At 43.3% G+C, this 25,295-nt stretch overlaps 1 protein-coding gene and 1 long non-coding RNA gene across 9 annotated transcripts in view; one reads left to right on the top strand and one right to left on the bottom strand.

The window, feature by feature from the left end:
- Positions 1-1,167: 1,167 nt before the first annotated feature.
- Positions 1,168-23,237, top strand: LOC113916511. The gene is made up of 5 exons (XR_004819990.1): positions 1,168-1,302; positions 9,593-9,704; positions 13,236-13,279; positions 13,703-13,750; positions 20,482-23,237. It is a non-coding gene; the product is annotated as an uncharacterized LOC113916511 (long non-coding RNA).
- LOC113916508 (schwannomin-interacting protein 1) overlaps positions 6,504-25,295 on the bottom strand; it is an 854,544-nt gene continuing 835,752 nt past the window's right edge. For all 8 annotated transcript variants that reach the window (XM_027582977.1, XM_027582979.1, XM_027582978.1 and 5 more), the window contains 5 exons: positions 16,031-16,148; positions 14,865-15,062; positions 13,815-13,938; positions 11,117-11,210; positions 6,504-7,147 (listed from right to left, as the gene is read on the bottom strand). In XM_027582977.1, the coding sequence (XP_027438778.1) occupies positions 7,096-7,147; positions 11,117-11,210; positions 13,815-13,938; positions 14,865-15,062; positions 16,031-16,148 (586 nt within the window). In that variant the 3' untranslated portion in view covers positions 6,504-7,095. The remainder of the gene's footprint in view (positions 7,148-11,116; positions 11,211-13,814; positions 13,939-14,864; positions 15,063-16,030; positions 16,149-25,295) is intronic.

Below are 25,295 nucleotides of genomic sequence, written 5' to 3'. Positions count from 1 at the left end.
TGAAATAAACTGAGATTTCAAAATCTCGGGGGTTTATCTAGGACTCTTTTTGATAAGGGGCAAATGGACAACACATTTCAAGTGTAGTCATAGAGGGCATAATTAAAAACTTTTTTAATTTTTTTATTGTTGGATTTGCCCCTGTCCTGCAAACCTCATTAATTTATATTTCCTTAATGATCCTTGCCTATTTATGGGGAGGTAGCCCCCAGATAAGCTTGGGAAGTAGAGGAAACTTGAAAGAGGTTTTTTTTTTTTAATTTTATTTTATTAACGTTATGTTAGTCACCATTAGTTATGTTAGTCATCATTAGTTTTTGATGTAGTGATCCATGATTCATTGTTTTCGTATTCGAAAGAGGTTTTTAATTGTTTAGGTATTGCCTACGAAATTCATAAAACCTCAGTTGTTCAGCCCCTCTCAGGCTGCCTTGGACAAATGCCTTCTAGGCCCCAGCACTCCTGGGGTGGCCCTGGCTCTAAGGCTCACCCGGACCCACTGTGGTGACTGAAGAATGTCCTCCCAGAAAATGGCCCCTCCCTGAAAGGCACACTGGGTAGCTCTGCAGCTCTGACTCTCACAGAGGCAACACCCCCAAAAGCATCTGCTTGGCAAATGGGCTCCAGGCACCAAAATGCATTGGAGGAAGTGGAGGTAAGGCTTGGAGTGGAGCCGCTCCCATCAGCAGGTGCTGTCAGGGCCCGGGGGTCTCTTACTGAACAGCATTTCTATTCTCCTCAGGCCTCACATTCACCTCTCCTGCCCTTGGCCTTGGGTCCAGGAAGTGAAAGCTCTGTCTCCTTAAGGACCGGCAGCCACACTTGCAGTGTGGGAGACCAGTGTGGGAACTCCGAGAAGCCCCATGTTCTCTTCCACTCCCACTCTTGGTTTAGCCAGAACTGTAGGGAGATGGATTTATTACTCCCATACAAAACGTCCCACGCATAATTATTCCTCCTGAGGCATGTATTACTTCCCTTAAAAAATTACTTGGCCTGACAGAGTTGCCTGGCACTTCATTCTCAGTCTGATTTGCATCTGAGACAATGACATTTCTTAAAACCAGCCTCCTTAAGCAGAAGGGACAAGAGTCCTTCGCATCATTGGAAAGAGGAAATAGATGCTTTGTGATAGATTAGTAAAGTCCTTTCTCCTCTTTGCCTGGGAGAGTCACCACCATTTTCACCTCGAACCCTCCTGTCTAAATTGCTCTTAAGGTGAAGTATGGGCTCCCGGCTGTCTTTGAAATGCCATTTCTAATACGTGGGGATGCTCTGTGACCTAAAAAGCCCCCTCACAAGGTAAGATGACACGTCATTACAGACTGTAATTTCTACCGAGAACTAAGAGACATCTGGAGCGAAGTAACTTTATGAGGCAGAAAATTAAAGAACTCACTTCCAGCCTCGTCTATGCTCTACCAGAGTCAGGATACACGCCACTATTTTCTGCAAAGCCTAAAAGCAAATAAGATATTGATTGAATATAAAAGAAGAGAGATGCTAGTAGTAAATAATCATCAAGAAAGTTTGAATGCCTAGTCTGGAGGGTGAGAATAAAATCTCTTTTCCCATAAGTATTGCTTTTCTACCTTGTATTCTTATAGCATGGTGCAGGGAAGTAGATTGAATAGTTTTTAAACAAAGGCCATGTTATAACCACAAGCAGAATATTGCTCTAGAATAGAGAAAGGTATGAAGAAAATTATGCTATGGCAAAGAATTTCTTACAACCAATTAATTAGTTCTGGTGACTTGCTTCCTACTAAAGCTATTAAATGAAATACTTTTGGATTCTCATCTCAGAAATTAGGAAGATACTTTCATTTTGCATAGCCAGACCATGAATTCATAAATTATTTAATATAATGTTAATTTATACTGACTACTGACTATAAACCTCTATTAAAATATTCTGGAAAACTCACTACCCACCAACCTATCTCATAATGAATGTGTCATATCTTATTTAGAGAAAATAAATGAATGTCAGTGCAAAAGGTAATTGGGTTTCCTGAGCATCAGAATTCAGCCGGGACAGTAATAATCAAAATGTGGTCTTGAGGGTTGTAGAAACCCAAGGCTCTTCCAGATGGACACCGAAGTATCCTGTAGTCACTTGATAAATATTTATTTCTAGCTTCATAATAAAATCCATTTTCTTGTTTCTGGCATGAATTGTTTGTTCATGACAAATCTCATTTTGGCCCTCTCTGCTTTCTGCCAAATGGCTGGAGAAAAAGAAAGAATGAGGGACAGTATTTCAACTAAACTGAAGAGGTCTATGAATTGAAAAAGCGTAAGTCACTGACTAGAGAAGATCTTCTAGATGAAAGAGGTGGGTCTCTAGCAGTCATGTGGCTGATCGTTAAGAACACAGGGTTTGTCTTCACAGACCTGGGTTTGTGTTCCAGTTCTTTCTTAAAGCACTGTGGCTGTTCTTGTTTGGACTTGCATTAGTTACAGTAATGCTAGCCATTGTAACAAGGAGATTCGATGCTGTGTAATGGCTCAGACATAATCACAGTTCATTTCTCACTCCTGTAACTGCCTGAGGCAAATCCTATAAGCAGCAGGCAGCTGTGCTCATGCAGCGAATGCAGGAACCCAGACTCCTTCCATGTTGTGGCTCTGCCACCCTCTAGGTCCTTGGGATTGCAGCTGGTGTAAGGAGAAAGAGAATGTGTGAAGAACACAAACCCCTTCTTAAAAGCCTTGGCTGGAATGAAGACACCTCACACCCACTAACATCCCATTGGTGAAAATCCATGATGGGTCGCATCTTGACGTAAGGGGATGGTGAGTGGGAAATGTAGTCCCTGTCTGTTCAGCTGCTTGTCAGGAAAAACTCTGTTAACTATGAACATGATGAGGAGGCATACATTTTGGCAGACAGCTGGCTATATCTGCCATAGGGCTGTTTATCAGAGATGATTATGTGGAAGGGAAGTCGCTGGATTGCTGATGAAAAGTTCGGAGAGGTGAAGGATTTAAGAAAGAGTCAACCAGTAATGGGGGTACAGGCTTGAGAACAGTGAGATTAAACCTGGGTAAAAGCCAGGTCAAGGAGCTCATCTCTCAGCTAAGAGGAGAGGCATCAGACATCAGGAAGACTAGAGTGCCACCAGTTAATGCCAGTGTCAAAAGGGCGGGTTCCAATGATCAGAGACTTTCTCTTCCAGGGAAGCCTCCCTACTTGGTTCTGCGCTGAGGGCTATAGTTACTGGAGTGGCTGAGGTTGGCCTCTACCCTCAAACAGGAAATGGAGAAAATCCTGTATTCAGGAAGCAGATGATGGTCCTTGGAGGCTGTGTAATACACACAGAGAGAGAGACAGTTGTGTCAAGGAAGTGATACCCATGCTCTTTAAAGATGAAATGATGATAGACGAAAATGAGTTGGTGTTTGTCAGAACTTCTCTGCAGAGGCCTCACCTGGTCTTTCCTACTTTAGCTTTCTGTAATCTGAAGTATCTAAACATGATACCAAGGAACAGTTAAAGAAAAATGAGGTGATCACAGAATGAAAGCACAAGCAGATGTTAAGTACAAGCATGCTTATTGATTGCATCATTGTTTTTAGTAGCAGAAATCTGGAAAGACCCTTAATGTCTAAATGGCTGAAGGGGATTACTATACAGCTATTAAAAAGAATGGCTTAGATCTGTATATACTGACCTGGAAGGATGTCCACGGGTAAAGCAGGTTGCAAAGCCCTGTTTGATGTGATCCCACCTTTGTATAAACAAAGTGAAACACAAAACCTATATGTGTGTATCTGTTTGTGTAAGCATGGGGAAAAGTGTGTAAGAATACATTCCAAGTTTTAACATTGATATTTGGAGGAGGGAGGTGTTAGAGATTGGAGTTTTTTTAAAAATATTTTTTAAATTTATTTATTCATGAGAGAGAGAGAGAGAGAGAGAGGCAGAGGGAGAAGCAGGCTTCCCACTGAGCAGGGAGCCCGATGCGGGACTCGATCCCAGGACCCTGGGATCATGACCTGAGCCGAAGGCAGACGCTTAACCATCTGAGCCACCCAGGCACCCGAGATTGGAGTTTTTAACTTTTTCCTTAAGTATCTGTTTTGTAAGTTAATGATTAATAAACAAGAAAAAAAAAGACCCACAAGGGTGTTTTAAATCTCAGAAACTGGTAAAATACAGAATGCTTCCTCTATCCAAACCCTGATCATCTACTTCTCCTTTCAATAATTATTTATTGAGGATCTACTGGGTGCCAGGTGCTTTCACGGACATTATTTTATTCAAGCTTTAGAATAATCCCAAGAGATCTTATTTATAGGTGATAAAACAAGAGAAAACAGAGATTTAGTAACTCGCTCAGGGTCAAATCACTGGGAAATGGTAGAGTGAGCATTTGTGCCCAGGCCCTCTGGCCCCAGAGCCTGTGTGCTCATTTGGACTTCACGCTCCTAAAATCAGGAAGAGAGGTGGCCCAATCCCCTATCTCTGAGGTCAGGGATCTGAGCATTCTAACCAAGACTGGTTAATTAGTAAGGGTCCTAGTTCATGAACAGAAGGGTGACCTAGAGCAGGTCAGAATCCTGTTGGGAATAATCCCAGTCCTTGCTGAAAATCATAAGCAAAAGGACTGGAAAGACCCAATCTTGAAAGAATCCCCCTGGACGTGAATCACTTGGTGACGGCTCTACGGGGGCAGAGAAGTACACTGGCTATAATCTTCTTGAGGGTCTCAGGGTAGTGGGAAGAACTGTTCTACTTTTGCAAAGAACCGCTTTGCCCCCAGAGGTGTTTTCGGGGGCCCTTGTGTGTGTCAGCTCATTCTCTTCCTTCTCCAGTTAGGAGCTCTCTGGTTATGATCATGTGCTTCCAACAACTGAAGAACTGAGAGGCCGTGGGTTTCTTCAGATTACATTTCCAGCCAGAGATAGCATTGTGGAAGACAAAGCAAAAAACTGATTTCTAAGTTTTTATTGGAATTGGCAATTCTGGCAAGGATTTAAAAAACTAGGATAGTTTCTCTTGGTGGGCTGAGCGTTAGTGTCGAGTCTCGAGGCTGTGGATGACCCAGGAGGCTTAGGTCATGCTACTGCGCTTCTGTGGGCACAAACATTTTTGTGGCATGCTTCCTAGGTCAGCTCCAGAAGTTTCAAATTAGTAGGAATGTGTTTTAATTAGACGAAATCGTAGATATTTCAAAAATAGTTAAAGAAAAGCTAAAAAAGAAGAATGTCTAAGGCAGTGGTTCTCAGTATGAGTATCGTGTTCAGGCCACACCCCGGACCAGTTAAATCAGTATCTGTGGGGCCAGTGGTTTCTACAGTTCCCAGGTGCTTCCACTGAGCGGCTGAAGGTGGGAGCCACTGGCTTACTGACCAATATTCTCACCCAGCTGCCCCCCAGCAAAGGTCCGGCAGCTGGGCCTGTTCTCAGGGCTGAGGTCACTCTGGGAGATGACTGACAGCTGATGCAGGACTCCGACGCTTAGAGAGGACCCCTCTTTGGGACCCACCCTTCACTCACTGGTGAGCAGCCTATCCTGCTCAATAACCAACTCACAAAAGCCAGAATATATTTATGGGTTGTAGTATTTTTCCATCCCAAATGAAAATAACTTGATTGAGGCCCATAAAAAATGATTCGTGTTACAACTTTAGGTTACCTATTTTATTAAATAGAAGACTGAAGTTTGGCAACTCTTAATTACTCTTACTTAAAATATCTATGGGTATTTTTAAGAAAGGGACAGGTAGACAGTTGTCTAAACTTCTATCTTCATGTTATGTAAGTGATGAATCACTAAATTCTACCCCTAAAACTAAAAATAAAACAAAATAAAATAAAATAATCTTCAGATTACATCATGGACCAAATAATGAAACCAGGTAGTCTGTGGGTGGTTCTGGAATGTTGATTGCACATCTCTGCTTTAGTTTATGATTCTCTAATACCTGCATGGACATTAGCGAATTATTCCGTTTTGAAACTCTACTTATTGGGGAAAACCTGTAATCTACTTTAGACTTGGCAAGTTTCTTCATGAGACCAAATAGAAGTGGTTAAAATCTGAAACATGGCAACAACTGGCCTCGGGAAAAGAGTAAACGCAGCATCATTTGTTCATGTGGCAAATTTGGTAAATGGAGTTTTGATGTGGTAACAGGCTCTAACAAGACCAGGAGCTTGTAAATGGTAAAGCGCTAACATTCCAGATTGATAACTGAGCATTGACAGAAGTGGTGATGTTGCTGAGGTTGTCCTCTTTGGATCACACACACACACATACACACACACACTCACACACACACTCTCACACACACTCTCATACACACACACATACACACACACACACTCCACACCCTTCACAGTCTTCCTGTCAGTTCTCCACATTGCTTTCCTCTGGAGTACTTTATCTTTTTCACTGACAAAAGCTTCACGGTGGGGAGTTCAGTTGAGGAGGTGTGAAGAGGTTAGAAATATAGCCAGTATCAGGCTTGCTAGTGAGCAAAAAGACATATCCTATGAAACAAAGTTTTAATTTTTATTTTACATATTTATACATAAAACTTTCAAGGAACCCTCTGAATCCAACAGAATGTTAATAGCACATCTAAAAATGAACTTCAGGTAGTCAACATTCACAAAATGTTGAAAACTGATTAAAATGTACGTATTACGGAGAGCTACAACTTCACTACGAGGCAGGCATGTATTTCTGACTTGTATAGATAGCACCATCATTTACAGGTCTTCTTTAAAACTACAGTGAAGAATGAAAGTAGTCAGTGGTAAAATACTGCTCCAACTTCAAATCTCTAAACAAATAAAAATAAAGTCAAAACTACCCTCTTTGAGAACCATGACTTGTGATGGTGTCAGTACTGTACATTTTTTGTAACAATATTTTATTAAAATGCCTGACATTTAGTGGCACAGTAAAAAAATTAAAATAAATTAAGAAGCAAAGGCCAGTCACTGGACGTTAAGCTTCAGACATTATCAATGGCTAACACTGATATTCATTTGTTTCTGCGCCACCTTTAGAAACAGCATTTTTACAACCACGGAAGCAAAAGAAATTCTAGCTTGTCCTCTCGGTCGGATGGCTTCTTTTACTTGGCAGGCATTTTCTCTGCCATGTGTTTCTGCTGACTTTCCGCATGTCTGTAAAATGAATCATACGATCATTTAGTGCCAAGGGGGAAGATGCAAACTGCTTTCTAATCCACAGTTACAACAATCCCCCAAACGGAGGCTCAGAGTTACAGTGAAACCCAGAGAATTAAGTAACAATACTTAATCCAAATGGCTTTGCCCTCTTTAATTGGTATATTCTATGTACGATTCCATTTATTGAATAAGCCACTAGATTAACCTGAGAATGGTAGATGTCACTACTTCTGAGAGAAAAAGCACGGTGCTTAAAAAAAAGAGAGAGAAGTATCTGGGAAAATACAGCCAACAAATGTTTCATGTGTTTCCACGTGCCAGGTACCGCTCCTGGTGCTGTGAATTTGGCGGTGAGCAGACACTCAGGTCTTTGGTTTCGTGGCACGTATATTCCAGGGGAGAGGGGCAAAAAAGGAACAGATAGCAAAGAAGGAGATAGCAGATAGAATGTAAGTGCTAAGCAAAAAGTCTAAACAAGGTGTTGTGACAGAAGGGAACCGCATGACTGCTTTATCTAAACATGCACACAGACACAAACATAAGCATTCAAAAGGCTCTTGACAGAAATTAAAGCCAATAATCCAGTTCCCCTCTCACAAAACCTAGTCTTCCTAACAAACTGTGGGTCTCTGGAGATGCCAAGATTTTCCATGTTTGCATACTTCCCCCGGCTCCCGCATTAGTCTTAAGGGCATGATCATGGTAGTGAGAGTAAGTGGTAGAATGGGAGGAGTCTTCTTAGTCATTGAGCCCTATTATGGCCCGTGAGCCCCACATCCAGCCAACCCAGCCACTGGCCAGTGGAGACAGAGGGGGAAGAACGGCCAAGCTGATGACATCACCTGACTAAGTGTGCTAATTAAATGTTTTCCCAGAGAGTGGTAGGGTTTGACGTCTGCAAAAGACAAATGTTTTGAAGGACAATTTTAGGAATTCATAAATTTGGCAAGAGAAAGCATCTAAGGCTGTGGTTTCCAGCTGTAATCAAAGGCTCAGGGGCAGTTTTTGTGTGCTGCCTACATTTGGGTAGTCAATGACGTCAAGTTGAACTCACTCGTTTTGTGCAGAATGTCTCCTATCTATGGAATAGGGGAGACAAACCACAAATACTTTCAGAAGTAGGGAAGTGACAACAGTGTCCTTGCCACATTCAACAGCCCACAAATAATTGGTGATATTCATTTAACAATAAAGGAACTCGAGAAAAAGAGATCAGCCCTTTATTCCTAAAAAAATATGCCCTTCAGCAGACCCTGTCATGGCCCTGTTTATGTGTATAAAACAGCCTTGATCACTTTCATCAAGTAGCTTATGGGACCCCCTTAAATTCAGCTCAAGAAATATTTTGATGCCCACTGAGCTAAGATTCCACTGTAGCTAATTAAATTATAGTTTCTATAGCAGTTCAAAAATATGTATTCATGTGAGTGCACACACGTGTGCATGCACACATTAGCGAGGGGTTTTTCTGAGCGAGAAGGACAGGAAATAGCTTCAGAAAATATTGAAAGCTGGGTGTTATTTTGAGACATACATACATACAAGCACGAATTGCATTAGCATTTTAAAGGAGGGAAAAGGTTTTAGTCCATAAAACTAAAAGGTTCTCATCAACTATTTATATGAAAGTCCTTATTAGCATTTGTTTGACTCAAGCCCCCCCACAAGGACTCCTTTTTTAGCAACAGTCATTACCGAGGACCTGTGCCAGGCAGGCACTGTCCTAAGGCTCTGGGGACACAGCAAAGAATGAAAACAGCCTGGCCTCTGCTTTAGATGGAGGAGGGGGCTGTGTGCAGTGAGTAAGGAGAAACAGCAGACGATTTAACACAATATGATTGGGCTCCACATGGAAGGGATGCCATGTTGCCAGGAACACAGAGAAGGGGTCCTACCCCAGTCTTGGGGGCTGGGGGGGCAGTCAGGGAGCACTTTTCTAAAGAGGTGTTATTTTAGCCAGTACATCTCAAATTCAGCTCTGCATTGGAATCACCTGGAGAGGTTTAAAAAAATCCGAATGCCCAGGCCACCCCACAGAATCATTAAATCAGGATCTTCGGGGTGGGACCCAGGTGTCAGCAGTTTATAAAGCTCTCCAGGTGATTCCAATGTGCGGCCGAAATTAAGAACCACTCATCTGAATGACACCTGGAATGGCAGAACGTCTCATTCTCCACTGGACAGGCGAAGGGGACAGGTGAATGGAACTTCCCAGCCAATTGCCCTTAGCCTTCTGGGATCTGGCTGCAAAATTCTGACCTTGCCACCTTCAGGTATGTTTAAGTACCCTCAGATCCCCCCCCCCATGAGCAAAGTTACAGCTTGCAGCCAGGAAGGGACATAGAAACATCTCCCCACCTGCTCCACTTTAAAGGGTTCCTCTAACAATTTTAAATTAGTAAACTCCTCTTCTTTTCACCCCACGGTTCTGTTTGCTAGTAAGGACTAGCTTAACACCCTGAGAGCAGAGAGGGGCCTCTCGGCGACACCCTGGTGATGAGGAATGCCAGAACTGCTTTGAGGAGCAGAGGAAAGGTCTCTGCTGTCACAGGTAAGTCACAGCGTTTACAAAAGAGCTCACATTGTTTTTAGAAGATGCAGGTTTTGGTCTTAGATTTCACTAGTGATTTCCCATAATCTTAGTATCTATATACAAATTTCTTAGACGAAACAAAAAGGGACGTGTCTTACAGTTGCTGGGGCAGTGCCTGAATACATGGGTAGATGGCAATAATATTATGTGAGTGTTCTTGTGATATTTTAGATACAGACGAATATACTAAGAAGGTATGAGGCCTTCTGGCTTTTTGTTTTTGTTTTTTATTAGGGGCGAGGCAATACAATATCCAAAGCATACAACACAGAGTACTGGCCATAGGTCTTTTTTAAAGAAAAAGCCTAGACATAGTTCTATAGCATTTATTTTGCTACCCAGACTATTTTTATGACACTGAATTTAGAAAAATATTTTTTTACCCAGCATTACAATTGAGAAGAGGTCCTGTGGTAGGTGCTAAGTGCATTTTCCCTACAAATATTTTCAAAGCTTCTCTCAGATGGTTCTGGATCCTGTGGTTAATTCCTTATGTTACTGTGACATGCAGCATTCTTTCTCTCCTTGGGGAGCCTTCTACTCTCTGAATCCCATTTCTGGGATTAATAGTAATTATTATCTCTTGGTTTAAAGACTTCGTATGTACAGTCTTAGAAAAGGTAGCAAAGTAAATATGAGATCATAAGAACGTTCACAGTATTTCATATACTTTATATACTTAAGAGGATAGGCTTTTCTACAAAGAAAACTACTAAGAAATGCAAGATCTTGACTGGCCTTAGCCTCCTTTCCGTATCCCGGTGGGGCGGGGGTGGGGGGGGAGGCAACATTCTTTCCCTCTGTATAGAGGGGTGCTTGGAGCCAGGCCCAGCTGGAAACTCAAGTCCTGGAGTTTCCTCCCCAGTGAGAGCAATCTGGTGGCACTGGTGCGGTGGAAAGATGCCAGTGTCCCTGCCTTCTGGACATGGCAGGTGCGAGTGAGAGCTGGGTGGCAATCACCACACGGCTGCTCGTGTGCTGGACGCGTGCCAGCATGGAATGGCTTAGGGCTGACTGCCCAGGGGAACAGTCCTTCAGGAAAAAGTCCTCCTGGGCCAGAACTGCTGACCTGATTTCGGTGGAGGTGTAAGAAATTCGAATGCACTGGGAGGGTGGTTGTGAAAAAGCAACGCGCGCACGTGTGTGTGTGTGTGTGTGTGTGTGTGTGTGTGTGTGTTTAAGCAATGCATCTGGAGAGGAGTTTTAGCCACTTCCTCTCCATCTCAACAGCTGACACCAGCAGAGATGAGGTGAGTTACTCATGGAAGTAAGGGGAAGGAATTCTCTAGAGCTTGCTGTTGTCTTAATTCTTAAACTTCAGAGCCCCCTGGGCTTCTTCCCTTCTTCAGAAAGGGTGAGGCATCACTGACCTGGTCAAGTCCTCGATGTCCACCAGCATGGCGTCTTGCTCTGTGTGCAGCTCGTCTCGGATGAGGAGCAGCTGGACCAGCTCTTCATTCAAGCCTGGAGCAAAGAAAAGGGAGCATTTAAAAAACGGATAAAACTGTGTCTAAGTCACAATGTGCCGCTATACGGACCCATTACACGAGCTACTTTTGCTAAGACTTGGAATTCTTCTATTAGCCTTTCACAAGCCCAGGAGAATTCCTCAGTTTGAGAACATGACGAGTTTGCACAATTACAGAAGTGTTGGAAGAAAAGGACCACAGTTTGAAGGATTTCCAATGACATTCACATTAAAGCAGGAAACGAAACCGTTAGTTGTTAGGGAAATAGCTTGCTAGAAAAAGCAGGGTTTTGTTTTGCGCAAATGTGAACAAAAATGTCTGGGGCATGTTAAGTTTTCCACCTTCCGTCTTGAGGATGCTCCCACCCCCAAGAGCTGGAGGGACATCCAGCATCAGCAGAGGAGGGGCCTCAGAGATGCTCCAAGGCCTCCTATGGCCCACAGAAGCAACAGCCCCAGGGCGGGCTGTTCTCAGGAATATCTAAGTCCTATCTCAAGTTATGCAAAAGCCAGGTGCGTAAGACCTTGAAATCCCGGATGAGTGCCAAGGAAAAGATTCCTTAGGGTTTATGCTGGGAACCAAACACACAGAGAGAGAAACATTTCTAATCCTCCTGAAACCAGTGCACTGGGTGAATTTGGCTCCTGTTCCCGAAAAGCAGGAACGAGCAAGGGGCTCTCTGATTTTTTACCCTTAGATCGAAGCTTCTAGGTCCCGACACACGGACGCATGGACCATAGCGTTCATTTAGCAGCAAGAGCTCTGGGCCCAGAAACAAAAGAAAGGAAGGAGGTATTCAGCTAGGTCCTCCTTGGAAATGTTTTTAGAGATCCTGACTTCAAACGATGCACTGATCTGCCTTTAGTTCAGACTAGTTTCCAATTTAAAAAAGGGAGGGAAAAAAATCATACAAAGAGGTCTAAATTCATCGACTACTGAAAGGAGCTAGATGATAATTTTAGTATTTAGAAGTCTAAGGAAGATGTTTCAGTGATAAAATATCAGAAAGCCTTTAGGTCCTTGAAAGAATTATAGTCCTAGTAATTTGCTCTCAACTAAAATCAAAATGTAGTAGAATTAAAAAAAAAACACCCTGTGAATCTATGGTTTCTTAATTAGAATGTCAAACCCTTTCTCTTGATTTTAAAACAACACTGAACATATTAACTCTGAATATGCCCAATTCTATTTTTTTCACTATGTTCTTAGGGTAGCTTTTTAAAAAATTAAAAAAAAAAAATCCCAGTGGAGTTGCTTTTTATACTAGCACTCAGTAGAGGGCCCACATAATGCATGGAAATTTTTTTCCCATATGGAGTTTTTCACTTTTTACTCTGGAAATTTTCAAACTGATATAAAAGCAAAGAGACTGATTTAATGAATCCCCATGGCCATGCACCCAACCAGCTTCAAAAAGGATCTACTCATGGCCAATCTTGACGCATCTATCTCCCCTTCTCCTACCAGATTATTTTAAATTTCAGACATTGTTATCATTTCATCTGTAAATATTTCAGTATGTATCTTTAAAGACAGGGCTCTTTTTTTTTTAAAAAGTTAACATACCCACAATACCTCCATCATACCTAAACAAATAAATAAATCTTTTTTTTTTTTTTTTTTTTTCAGAGAGAGCTTGCCAGTTGGGGAAGGTAGGGAGGGACAGAAGGAGAGGGAAAGAGAGAATCTCAAGCAGACTCCATGCACGGAGCCCGACGTGGGGCTCTATCTCACGACTCTGATGTCATGACCTGAGCTGAAATCAAGAGTGAGCCACTCAGGTGCCCCATAAATAAATCGTTAATAAAACATTCAGTCCGTGTACAAATTCCTTGGTTGGCTCTTAAGTGCTTTTTTATAGTTAGTTCGTGTGAATGCATGTGGTTGGTGTGTCTCTTAGGTGGTTTTTAACCTGTAAATTTTATAGAATCATATGTTCCAAAGGTTGGAGGGCACATGGGTTCTGTTGGACTAACCACACTGCCCAAGTGAGCATCTTCTATGTTCTCTCTCTCATCAGGCCGAGCAACTGACTGCCCTTTTCTGCACAACCAGCCGCCTCAAGTGAGTGCCACTCATCTGCCACCTACTTGGCACACTTCTCTGGGAGACCCTTCTTTATTATGGGGAGAAAAAGGCCCATAATTTGTCATCCTGTAATTGTCACATGCTGGTCATACATATTTTCCCCACCTGGAGTCCCACAAAGTAAGCTGAATCTGACTTGATGACCTAAAATGAATAGATACACAAGTAAAGTTGAGGGTATAATTGCATAATTAATGAAGTGTAACTACCAAATTGTAGTCTAGAAACACATGTCGCGAGCCAAATACACACCAGCCACTGTGCTAGGTGCTGGGGGTTTGAGATGAATAAAAAGGACCTGTCACCTCTGTGAACCTTGAATAATTCTTGAACTTTCTGAACATTGTACAGTAAAAAAACCAAAAACAGAGCCTTGTGATTCTCTTCCTTCTCTTGCAGCACGCAGGAGGAACCCAAGGAAATGGACAAAGGAAGTGAATCAAGGAGGTAGCACTATCCCACGATGTTTCACACTTGACACACCCCATTTTCAAGCACCCCGCACACTTACTTTCTATCTGGGAGTGGAGATCATTGACTATCACTTGTAGCTGCCCAAGAGTCATGTCCCGCAGGTCGGTGGGCTTTAAACTTCTTTTCATCAGGCATTCGCTTATATGAGGCATGTGTGGTAGCTGAAGATGCAGAGGGAAGAAACGGAGGTGTGACCCGAGCAGCCAGGGCACTGAGCACAAGACCCACTTTTCTCCTGACAGACCTGCTCTCACCCACTTCCGTTCAGGTTCTGCGCTCCACAGCTTTCCCAGTCTGAGCTTCCCAGTGCGAGCTCCCCGTCCCCCAGCCCCATACACCACGTTGTCCAAAACCCTACTGGCATCAAAATGCTACATTACTCAGATCAAAAGCTATCCGACTGGTCGTGAACACAGGCTGTGACAACCGTGAGTCAGTGGTCATGTCCACAAATGAATGACTAGGGAGCTCCAGGAATACCAATGACATGGGTAAAATTAATAATATCCGCTCTTTATGAGTTTGCACCATGTTACAAGCACTGTGCTATGTGCTTTGGATGCTTTGTTCACTGAATTCTCACAATCGTGCTCTCACAAAGGTGTTATTATTCCCATTTGATAGATGACAAAACCGAGACTTCAGTAACTTGCCCAGAGCCCCACAGCAAGTTAATGGCAGCGCTGAACTTCAAAGCCCAGGGCCTTTATCCAATATGCCATACTGTCTCCCCTGAAAGGCGGGAATGACAGCCAAGACGATAGTGAATTTACCACAACCAGCAGGTTCTAAACTGGTACTGCTTTAATGACACTAAAATATCCCCCTGACAGCTAATACCACCTCTAAGAAATACAGTAGATATGAATCAAGAACAGTTTACTTTCGTGTAATCTGGTGCTTATGAATCTTTCAGTGATACAGTAGGAAGGAAAAAGAAACAAACTTAAATATTTCTCAATGACAGTACTTTTTACAAACTGCCTTGTAGAAACCCAAGTTTGCATAACTCTGGGAAAGAACTGGGACCACGTCAACCATTTGCAGCCACCAAACACTCTCTGGCGTTTCAGCGTCTACTGCTTACGAGATCAGCGACGGGAGACTTTTTCCTGTTCTGTTTTTCCACTTCTACTTGCATTTTGGCCATTGGTTTGGCCATGGCGAGGGCCATTTTGGCTTCGGCTTGCAATTTCTTTTGCCTTGTGAGGAAATCCATGTCATCCAGGGATTCGGATTCCTCTTCAGTAGTGTCTCTATCAGAATAGGAAGAACTCTGTTTGCTCTGTGAAGGGAAAAAGAGCAGCCCTGAGCTTTCTGTGTCAGGCGCCATCTTTGGAGATGGGCTACAGCAGTCCCTGGGCCCTCCCAGAGTGGCTGAGAGAGAGTCCCCTCCCTCCATCAACATGACTCGCCACCTGATTTGGTCTGTACGAATCTCAAATAACATTAAAGCAGATGGTTTCTTTCCTCCGTGCCAAGAACAGACTCTGATTTTAGCAGAGTCACATAACAATAGGGAGAATCTACTTATGACAATAAACTTGAGATGTCCCTTTGATTCTTGGTCTCAAAACTTTCCTGAAGGGATCAGACACAGCAAAATATTTAACCCAGAGCTAAGGCAGTGTGTTCTCTGGAGTGGACAGGATCTCAGGCATCCAACGGAGTTCTGACCTTGCCCTGCACTCATGGACCAACACAGTTTCCTGTTGGTTGGTCTTTGGTAAGAAAGGTGATAAAGACTTCACAGAGAGTAAAGGATTCCAGCAATTAGTGGCCTGGACCATTAAGTCACCCTTTGTAGTATGTGTGCAAGGAATGCGTAAGGAATGTTTTATGCACATTATCTTGCTGGTTTCTCTGAGCAACGTCTCTGCATGCTAGCGCTCCCATCCTCACCCGGATCCCGGCCCCTGCCTTTTAAGATGTGTCCCACTGCTGCTCTGCACTTAATGTTTCTAAGCCCAATGGAGAAGGACTGGCATCTAGCATAATCTTCTGGGGCATATGTGATTTCTCTCATGGCTTAATGTGAAAGTAGTTGCTAACTTTAGCAGAGCTTATGTCTCCTTGTTGTATCACAGCTTTGATTCTTCATTGCCAAATTTTAGGAGCACGCTATGTCAAGAAATGGCACGAGACATTCCTTTTTTAATCTCTGCCATGTTTTTTTCCTGACTAACAGCAACAAAAAAGAAGCTGGGTGACCAGGAAAGCACACACACAGAGCTTTGGTGGCTTTGGACTCACCATGGGAGACAAGGGGGTGTCCAAGCTGGTTTCAGTCTTACTGTCATCAGCATCGCTGTCCTTATCACTGCCGCTGTCGTTGACGAAGCATATCTGCAGGTTCATCCCACTCTGCAGCCTGCGCGGAAGCAGACAGGACACCAGTTCTGCTCAGCTATTTGTTATCTGGGGGCATGCGTTACAATTGTCTGGCTTTGGTAACAGAAAGCAGTTTTAGGTGTTCTTCGTGTGGAGAAGCGGGTGACCAATATCACTCCCAACTTACAAATAAGAACTTTTACTAAAGAACAATGATGATAACTTAACGAGTTCATAAGTTGATAAATGATAACTTTTGCTAATATTGTTTTTTTCCACACCAGTTTCATGTTAAGTGGAAGATAATTTAAGGCCACATATAATAGCTCCCGGCACAATACCAAACACATGGTGGGTGCATAATAAAAACGTGTGGAGTCACTGAGTTTACATTCCTGTTGATAAAGATGAATGGGCTCCTCAGCCTGCCGTCATCTAGTGTCCTGTCCCATGGGAACAATTCAAAGAAGTACACCAGAGCCAGCATTCCAGGGCCACGGCTCTCTGAAGAAAGACTCATTTTTTCCCTCCCCCAAATAGGCAGAATAGGGCTGTCTGAAGGAAAACTATGCTTTGAGTAAGTTGCCAAAAGCCACCCAAGGGAGCTCATTTATGTCATTAGAAAAATACACCACAGGTTCACCCTAGAGAAACTTTTTTTTTTTTTTTTAAAGATTTTATTTATTTATTTGAGAGAGAGAGAGTGAGAGATAGCATGAGAGGGAAGAGGGTCAGCGGGAGAAGCAGACTCCCTGCTGAGCAGGGAGCCCGATGCGGGACTCGATCCCGGGACTCCAGGATCATGACCTGAGCCGAAGGCAGTCGCTTAACCAACTGAGCCACCCAGGCGCCCCCACCCTAGAGAAACTTAAGGAAACCCCGAGCCCAGTCAGAAGGGCCCAACCTTGCAACCCATCAGAGTGCCTGGAGCACAAAGAGCCTCAGAGGTGGAGACTTCTCCAGGACTCATTATGTCTGTGGTGAATCCTGCAGCTCCACGAGCGAGGCTGCTGGAGAGGTGGCCACAGAGGGTCACACTCCCAGCGGTGTGTCTGTTCCACACGAGGGTGGGCCACAGATACAACTTCTGTCCTGACCTTTTTTTTTTGAAATTGAACACATTTCAATACTGTTTGGCTATGAAGAGTTTTTAAAGAAGTAATTTTCCAAGCCTCCCTAGTGGTCCCAGTCTGTGTGTCAGCGTAGAAGAAAAGGCAAACGAGGCTCCTCAGCAGCAAGGGATCATAAGGAGACTTGTCTAAGCCAGGTTTAGGAAGCCAACAGTGAACTGCTCTGGCATTATTACTGTCACAGGGAGGAATGCAAAGAGCAACTCAGCTGGTAGTTGACAGTATCTTTTTTTATTCCAATGGGCAGGGATGCTTTGTATAAATTGCTCAGATGACTCACATAAAGTGATTCTTTGACAACGATAGGGAACCCGGAAAAAGAAAATCTACCGATTTAACACAGGCACTGTCATTGTTACGTGTATATACTGCCACCTATTGGTAACTTCTGGAATTACTGAAAATCCAGTGAGGAAAGACAGCCTTCCCCTGAGCAGACAAGGAGCCAGGCCCTCGCCACGCCTGGAGCCTGGAGCCTGGAGCCTGGAAGGCACAGGTTCTGCTGTGGTCAGCTCAGGATGCTTGGAGTCAGTCGGACTTAGGTTCTGAATCCTCACTTCTTTCTCTGGGCCCATTACTTAACCTCTGTGAACCTCAGTTTCCTTATCAGTAAAATGGGGTGAATAATTCCACGTTTTGTTGGAAGGATGAAATTAGTTCAGAGCTAGGCCCAGGGTAAGTACTCTGTACATATTCATAGTCCTCCTTTTTCTACTTTCTGAAAGCCCAGACAAAGGAATACAGAATTTTAAAGGTGATACGGCTTTGTAAAGGGACCTCTAAAGTCACTTACTTGAATACCTCGCCTGGCCTTGAGTAGCTCTGACAGAGTGTCCTCAAGCTGTCTTAAACTATTAGGCAGTTTGGACTTCTACTGAGCTGGGATTTATTGCCTTTTAATTTTCTTGCCTTGGAGTTTTTTTTTTTCCTGGAGAATTCTAATATATTCAGGTTACCCTATGATCCCACATAAATTAAGTTTTAAAATTAATTATCTGTAGTTTGTCAACCACCCCCTCCAATCAACCCATTTTTAATTTAAAACTCAAGATATATGGATTAGGAAATAGTGGGAAGTAAAACTGCAAATTAAACAAAACACATTAAAAGCATATTTTAAAATTAAAAAGGCATTTTAAATTAAACTTAATTTGAATCTAGGAGTATGTAACATTTTCTATTTATTGAACTGCTAAAGTCTTGAAAAGAAGTGTCTGCCACTGGGTGCACAGATTATAAAAAAATACAAGAACCCCTGATACCATTACAAAATAAGGTTTAAAACATCCGGGGATATATATTTTCATTCTGAAGAAAGTCTGATCATAAATTCTGTCATTCTGCCCCCAACTGACCTTTGTGCTAAGGATCAACGCAGACCTCAATCAACCAAACCATACAGCATTTCTAACTCAGGAAAGGCAAAGAAAAAAAAAAAGAGAGAAAGATTTAGTAGTCAGAATGAAATGAAAAAACACCTCAGGTAGAAATTCAGAAAATCGCCTTAGTACCACATTATCACCGTGGGAAACTGAACAGAACTTCTTACGGGGTGAGACTTATAATTCCTTACAGCAGTAGTCACCAAGAATGTTACTCTCAGGAAAAGGAAATTATATGACATAACAGCTAATGGTTCAGAGAGGATTTTAGTAAAGACATCTTAAAATGGACTCAGGTTTCAAGAAGGATTTGTTTGCCTTTAGCCTTTAAGCAGGTTTTAAGATGAAGACGGCTTTGGGGAAACTCAATCACAGATCTCAAACAGCAGTCCGGCTGGGGGGTGAGTGGGGCCACCTGGTGCTCTCGAAGGCCTCTGTGTCACAGGGTCAAGCAATGATAACCCCTGTTCTGCTCCTCCCCACCCCGCCCCGGGGCGGGGTGGGGGGAAGCACGGCTGCTCTGAGGCTCACTCCTGCAACCAGGAGTCCCCGGCCTCGGTCCCGCACACTGCAGTGCGCCCGGCCTCACTTAGACCCAGGCTACACAGTTTTGCCAAATCCAAGCTGCCAGGGGTCTAATTTGCCTGGATCTCTCAAGCACCGTCAGAGGTGAAAACAAAACATGATCCTCATCTTTTAATTAGCGATATAATTTAGGGTATCCAAGTCAAGGTTGCTTGATGTTTCGAGCAGCATTTAGTAGTGTTGCACGCAAAAGGCTGCCTGCCGTCTGCCTTGCCTGTCGATATTAGAGCTGGAAGGTCTGTGTCCTTCTGATTATCCCAGAAACCTCTTCCCCTTATGAACCACGAGAGGCAGTGAAAAAGCACACCGCAGCCCGGAGTTACTGACAGGGAGCCCTGGGACCTGAACAGAGGGTGTTCCGGCTGGAGAATGCTCAGAAATACGAAGACACAAAGACTGTGTCTTCTGGGCATCTCAGTGTGAGTGGAAGGGGCTTTCTTAGTGACAGTGCCTGCTCGCCAGCAGCAGGAAGGCATTTAGTCGGGAGGGCGTTCAGCACAAACATCTGCCTGGCTTTTAGGGCGAGGAAGACCTTTTTTTGTAAAACGCCTATGCTGACTTCCAACTACCATTGCCGGGGATATTATTAAAATATGCACAATGCCAAGAGGATGGCAGAGGTGAAAGGTTTTGAACTACTAAGAGGACAATATCTCAAAAACCTAGCCAAGTGATAATATAATCTGGTATATAGATAATACTTTTTTTCCAAAATACAAGGGCAAGACCAGTTTATTCCCTGATGTGATGGTTGATCCTAAAGTTTGCTGTGATTCCCAGTAGGGCGGTAGCCACTGTGAATCTGGCCTTTGTCCTTGGCTGTGGTTTGAGGTAACTGGGACTGGGCTGTTGTGAGGCCCGTTCTGAACCCCAGAACTACTTGTTTTCTGATTTTAGAAATAGCCGTCTTCCAGCACCAGCTTAGACCGCCGGTGTCTACCCAGAAACGTTTAAGATTCTGTGGTTTTTACCTCCCCTACACCACCCCTTAGCTAACTTCACTTGAACTGCTGCACTGAATTTGAGTTTAAAATGATGTTCACTTGTATTCCCTCATTGGGCTGTACAACCACCTGCAGATAACAGGCAAGGTAAGAGTTACTCAGAGAAGTCAAAAAAGTTCCCCAGACCCGTAACAACCTGATTTATAAAAATGGTCCCAATTCTCTCCTCCCTGTACCTGCCCCCTCTGTAATGTGACCTTGCAGTTTCTCCCATCAAGGGCTGGAGTCTATTTCCCTCCCCTGGGCTGGCCTCTGATATGTCTTGCCAACAGGATGCATACGAAGTACCAGTGTTCCAGTGCCAAGTCTCCCCCTCAGGACAAGTCCAGGCTCGCCTGCTGGCAGATGAGTGACTTCCTAGCACCGAGCTCCATCAGCAGTTGTCCCTACTGAAGCCCGCAATGCCCAAGAGAGCTCAGCCAAGGGCGGTAAAGGCACCTCACCCACCTGCAGCGGACTGCAGACGCGAGTAAGCCCACAGGAGCCCATCTCCGATCAGTAGAACTGCTAGGCCAACCTAGAGGCTCCTAAGCAGAAATCAATGTTTATTACTCTATGCCACTGATACGGGTGTTTTTTGGATTATACATCATCACTGTGGTGACAGATAACTGGTACAGGGTCACAAAGAAGAGACTACAGGCTGAACCTCTGGCTTTTGAATCCAGGGCCCTTCCCCCCATACTACACTTAACCTCAGGTCTGGGTTTATTAGCTCTTGCCTGTGTGTCTGCTAATATAATCTTAGTGGGCTTATATCTCCTGCAGTTGCTTATAATTCTAAGGTAATTGTTTGGTTTTCCTCGAGAAGCAGACCAAGAAGGAACTATCCATACGCTTAGGGTTTCAAACGTGCCTTGCTCATTTTCTGTCCACAGCCAGAGTGGCTGCGAGAGCCACGGGCCCCGCTCTATCATTTGTTGCTCAATATCCCCAACTAGTTTGTGGCTGAGCCATTAAAATATGTTATTTACATGTATTTTAATGGATCTTTGATGCATTATTCAAAGACTTTATGCACAATAATCACCTATATTTTTATATCTTTTTTTTGTTTCATGAAACCTTCAAAGGAGAAGAAATATAAAATGTGGGTTGTAATTACCTAAGGGTAGCTGTAAACGCATCTCATCTTTCTAAGGATGTGTTGTGAAGAAAGAATGTGAGAACAATTGTGGTTTGGGTGAGCTCCCGATGTCCTGAATGTGTGATGGGTCCCTGCAGAGTGTGCTGAGGTGGGTTAAAGTGAGGTGTTGCTACCCCTTTGATAAAAGACTTTTCCCATCCCCAAACCCTGACCCCCCTCCTCTTCTGCTACCCAATATTTGTTATTGTGGATATACTACTCTAAAATGCTATTTCTTATTTTACTTGAGTGGGATTGTGTTCATTTCTTTTGCTAAGCGGTGTGTAATGCATGGGATGATCATTTATTGGACTTTTAGAAAAGACTGGTATTTACATAACAGGTGTGAATATTGCTGGTCCAGCATATATCATCACAGACACACACAAAAGTACTATAAACGATTTTTATACTAAAGAAGGGATGTTTAACTGTTCACTCATTCACTCATTCATCTGAGGATCAGGGAATACCTTCTCTGCAAACTCCATGGCACCAACAGGCTGGTGCTGAGTAGCTGCTGTCCGTTTTGGCCAGGGCATAACAGTTTCTAATTTGCTACGGTCCCTGCTACTCCCTATTGCCTTGTATCTGGGCTTCTTCACTCATTTATGTTTCTTGCTGACCCCTGAAGGCATTTTATAGTTCATGACCCCTCTGTTAAGTGGGTGGATAGTTAGTAGTTGAACCAAGAACAGAAATCTGGTTTTTTAACGGGTACCAAGTCTTCCAACAGGTACCAAGTGCTTGGATCATTAAATCATAATGTACAAACAGAAACGTGGAATACACAGAGCATTGGAAGAGAACTCGAAAAACACGTAGTAGATACTATCATCTATCTATCTATCTATCTATCTATCTATCTATCTATCTATCTATCATCTATCTATCTATCTATCATCTATCTATCTATCATCTATCTATCCATCCATCCATCCATCCCTATACTCCCTATATGAGAAAAGAATACTTTTATGACCTGGACATCCATTAGTAAATAAGGTGTTAACCAAGAAGGGTGACTGAGCAGGGAACTGCAGAAGAAAGGTCTTAGGAAATCGGAGCAGGGCGGGGGGCGGGGGAGATAAAGGCAGGAGAGATGGGAAAGCCCACCCTCTGGCAGGCATATGCCCAGAGAAGTTCATGGTAGCTCCAAATTCCATGCCGCAGAGAGGACTGGGGACAAGAGGGGACACCATGTCTCTTTATGTCCCATCCTGACCCCACATCTTACAGGACTCAGGCATCGGGCTTCCTCTGTGAAAGCTGAGGAAGGCAGCTCCAAAGGTGGCTGGGGTGTGAGAGGTCCTCTTTAGGTTTTTTTTCTCCTAATCCTGCACATAATCTCTTTTTCTGCTTCCTTTTCTCAGGCTAGTTCTGGGCCTTCCATCTGTACATGTTTGCATGATGGCTGGAGGGCATCCAACACCACACAGCCACAGAATCTTCTCACCACGTAAGAAACTGATAGAAAAGGGGAAGAGGCATTCATCAGCTTTTCTTTGGTGAAGCATCACAGCCCCTGTATCCTCACCCGATTCTCCTAAGAGCTATAAATACTTGCATTCCCCGGACAGCTGTTGGTTCTAATTTCACATCAGTGTCCAGTTTCTTCACTAATGACCACTTACATGTAATTAAACTTGGAATTATACGATCTTAATGTTGAAAAAAATGATTTCACCTGAAATATTTTCTACCATGAACTGAAGACCAGAATGAGGCTCCTTGTGATATTGGAATGACGATGGAATAAAACAGTCATCTCTCTTAGGTACCAAATGTGGTCTACTTTCATCTTAATCAAAACCAAATGATTTCTAAGCAATTTACATTCTGAAATAAAAAGTTACTTTTTTTTTTTTTTTTTTGAGAGGGAGAGGAAGAGAGAAAATGCTAAGTAGGTTCCATGCCTAGTGCAGAGCCCGATGCAGGGCTTGATCTCATGACCCTGAGATCATGACCTGAGTCGAAATCAAGAGTCACACGCTTCACTGACTGAGCCACCCAGGCGCAAGAGTTACCATTTTGGATCATCTACTATGTGTTAAGGCACTTCATATATATATTACCTCTACCCCTTAGATACACTAAAGTATTATGAGCCTCATTTTACATACGAGAAAACTAGGATTCAAAGGCTCAATCGCACAGGTCACAAAGATGGTACTGTACTCCAGAAGCATCTGTTTTGAGAGGCCGGGGCACTTTAAGAAGGATAGAATAAATTCATGAATGGAAGCAAAAAAAGATGAAAAAAGAAAGCAAAAAAACAAAAACAAAACAAAAAACTGGAAGCAATTCCAACGTCTAACAATAAGAGATTAAGTTTATTTGGTGAAATATATAATGGCCATTATGCAGCTAGTAAAAACACATATGACAGAAGAACAGTTATGAACATGGGCAAATGTTCCCGATACACCGTTAAGTGAAGAAAAATCAGGCTATAAAACAGTAGGTAAACTATGATTCCAATTTTGTAAACAAAAATGTGAAGATATATTATGCATAGAAAAAATGGCAGGAAATATACCTAGATCTTTTTTGGTGGAAGAAATTCAGTTGATTTTGAATTTCTCTCCTTTGAGCTCCTCTGAGTTGTCATGTGTGGGCATTTAGCAGGAATTAAAAAAGGAAAAGGAGAGAAAATGGGTGAGTTGATTAGCACTTGTGTGTTGGAGAACAGGTGAGTAGGATGAAATGTCTGACAGCTGGAAGAAGATGGTTGTGTGTCTGACTCAGATGGCGGCTATGCAGGGAGCATGACTCACCTATGAGTCAGGCTGGCCTTTTGGTTTTGGCAAGGGGCTTGGGGCGGGAGATCCTCTTGGAGGGCGGCAAGAACCGTGTTCTTTTAAGCGAACATTTCTGGAGATGGACTCTCTTATCAAATGTTGACATCCCTTCCAGGCCCAGTCTCAATCCTGTTCTCCCTGCTCAGATCTGCAGTAGATTGTAGACTCGGAAGTAATTGATATACCTTTAAATATCTGTGTTTTTTAAAGCCAGCCTGCTTATTTACTCCTCTCAGCCCAGAGTTTAAACTTGTATTTGTCTGACCTGTTACAAATAAATACAGATGAATTTCAGCTGCTGGAGATGAAGAAATGCTTGTTGCTTCCGGACCGATGGTAATGTTCATGTGTCGGGGGTAAAGATATGGCAGTTGGCGAGTCAGTGCCTGTGCATGCTTTTGAGCGGTATGACTGGATTTGATGACAATCTCAAGTGCAAATTCTTTTACTCTCTTGTACACTGAATCCTGTTTTCACCACTTTTTATATTCATGTTTTAAAAAAGCTGGGCTATCACTCAAGCTTGGTTGCAGAGTAAGCTTTATCCCAAAGACATTCTTTTTTTTTTTTTAAGATTTTTATTATTATTTATTTGACACAGAGAGAGCAAGCAGGGGGAGCAGGAGAGGGAGAAGCAGGCTCCCCGCCGAGCAGGGAGCCCGATGCGGGGCTCGATCCCAGGACCCTGGGATCATGACCCGAGCCAAAGGCAGCCGTTTAACCGACTGAGCCACCCAGGCGCCCCCCCAAAGACATTCTTTTTCATGATTTAATTTGTGGTCATTTGAATTATACGCATTCAAAAGAACGTAGATCTATTGAATTTCATTGATTCTATGAAGCGTGGTTGTTCATATTTTGCCATCTTTAAAGACAGGTGTCTCACAATCTGAGCCACCTCAGCGGCTGGTGGCATGACTTTCATTGAGCTGTCACCCCCTCAGCCAACAAACCAGTTAAGGACCACTCATGAAGAGGTGGGATCTGATAGTTCAGGTATTCATGCCTTCTGATAAGAACAACAAAGCTCCAGCATCCAAACCTGCAGAACAAGGCCGGTGGCTTGGAAGGTGATGCACAGCATCTCCTGATGGCACAGAGGGGGACGCTGTGGGGGAAACGCGAAGACTGACAACTCGGAGGCAAAGTGGTTAAATGG

Source organism: Zalophus californianus, chromosome 1 (genome assembly GCF_009762305.2).
Source record: "Zalophus californianus isolate mZalCal1 chromosome 1, mZalCal1.pri.v2, whole genome shotgun sequence".
In the NCBI taxonomy this organism is placed as follows: domain Eukaryota; kingdom Metazoa; phylum Chordata; class Mammalia; order Carnivora; family Otariidae; genus Zalophus; species Zalophus californianus.
The sequence above is the reverse complement of the archived record's forward strand: the minus strand, read 5'-3'. Positions and strand labels throughout refer to the sequence as shown.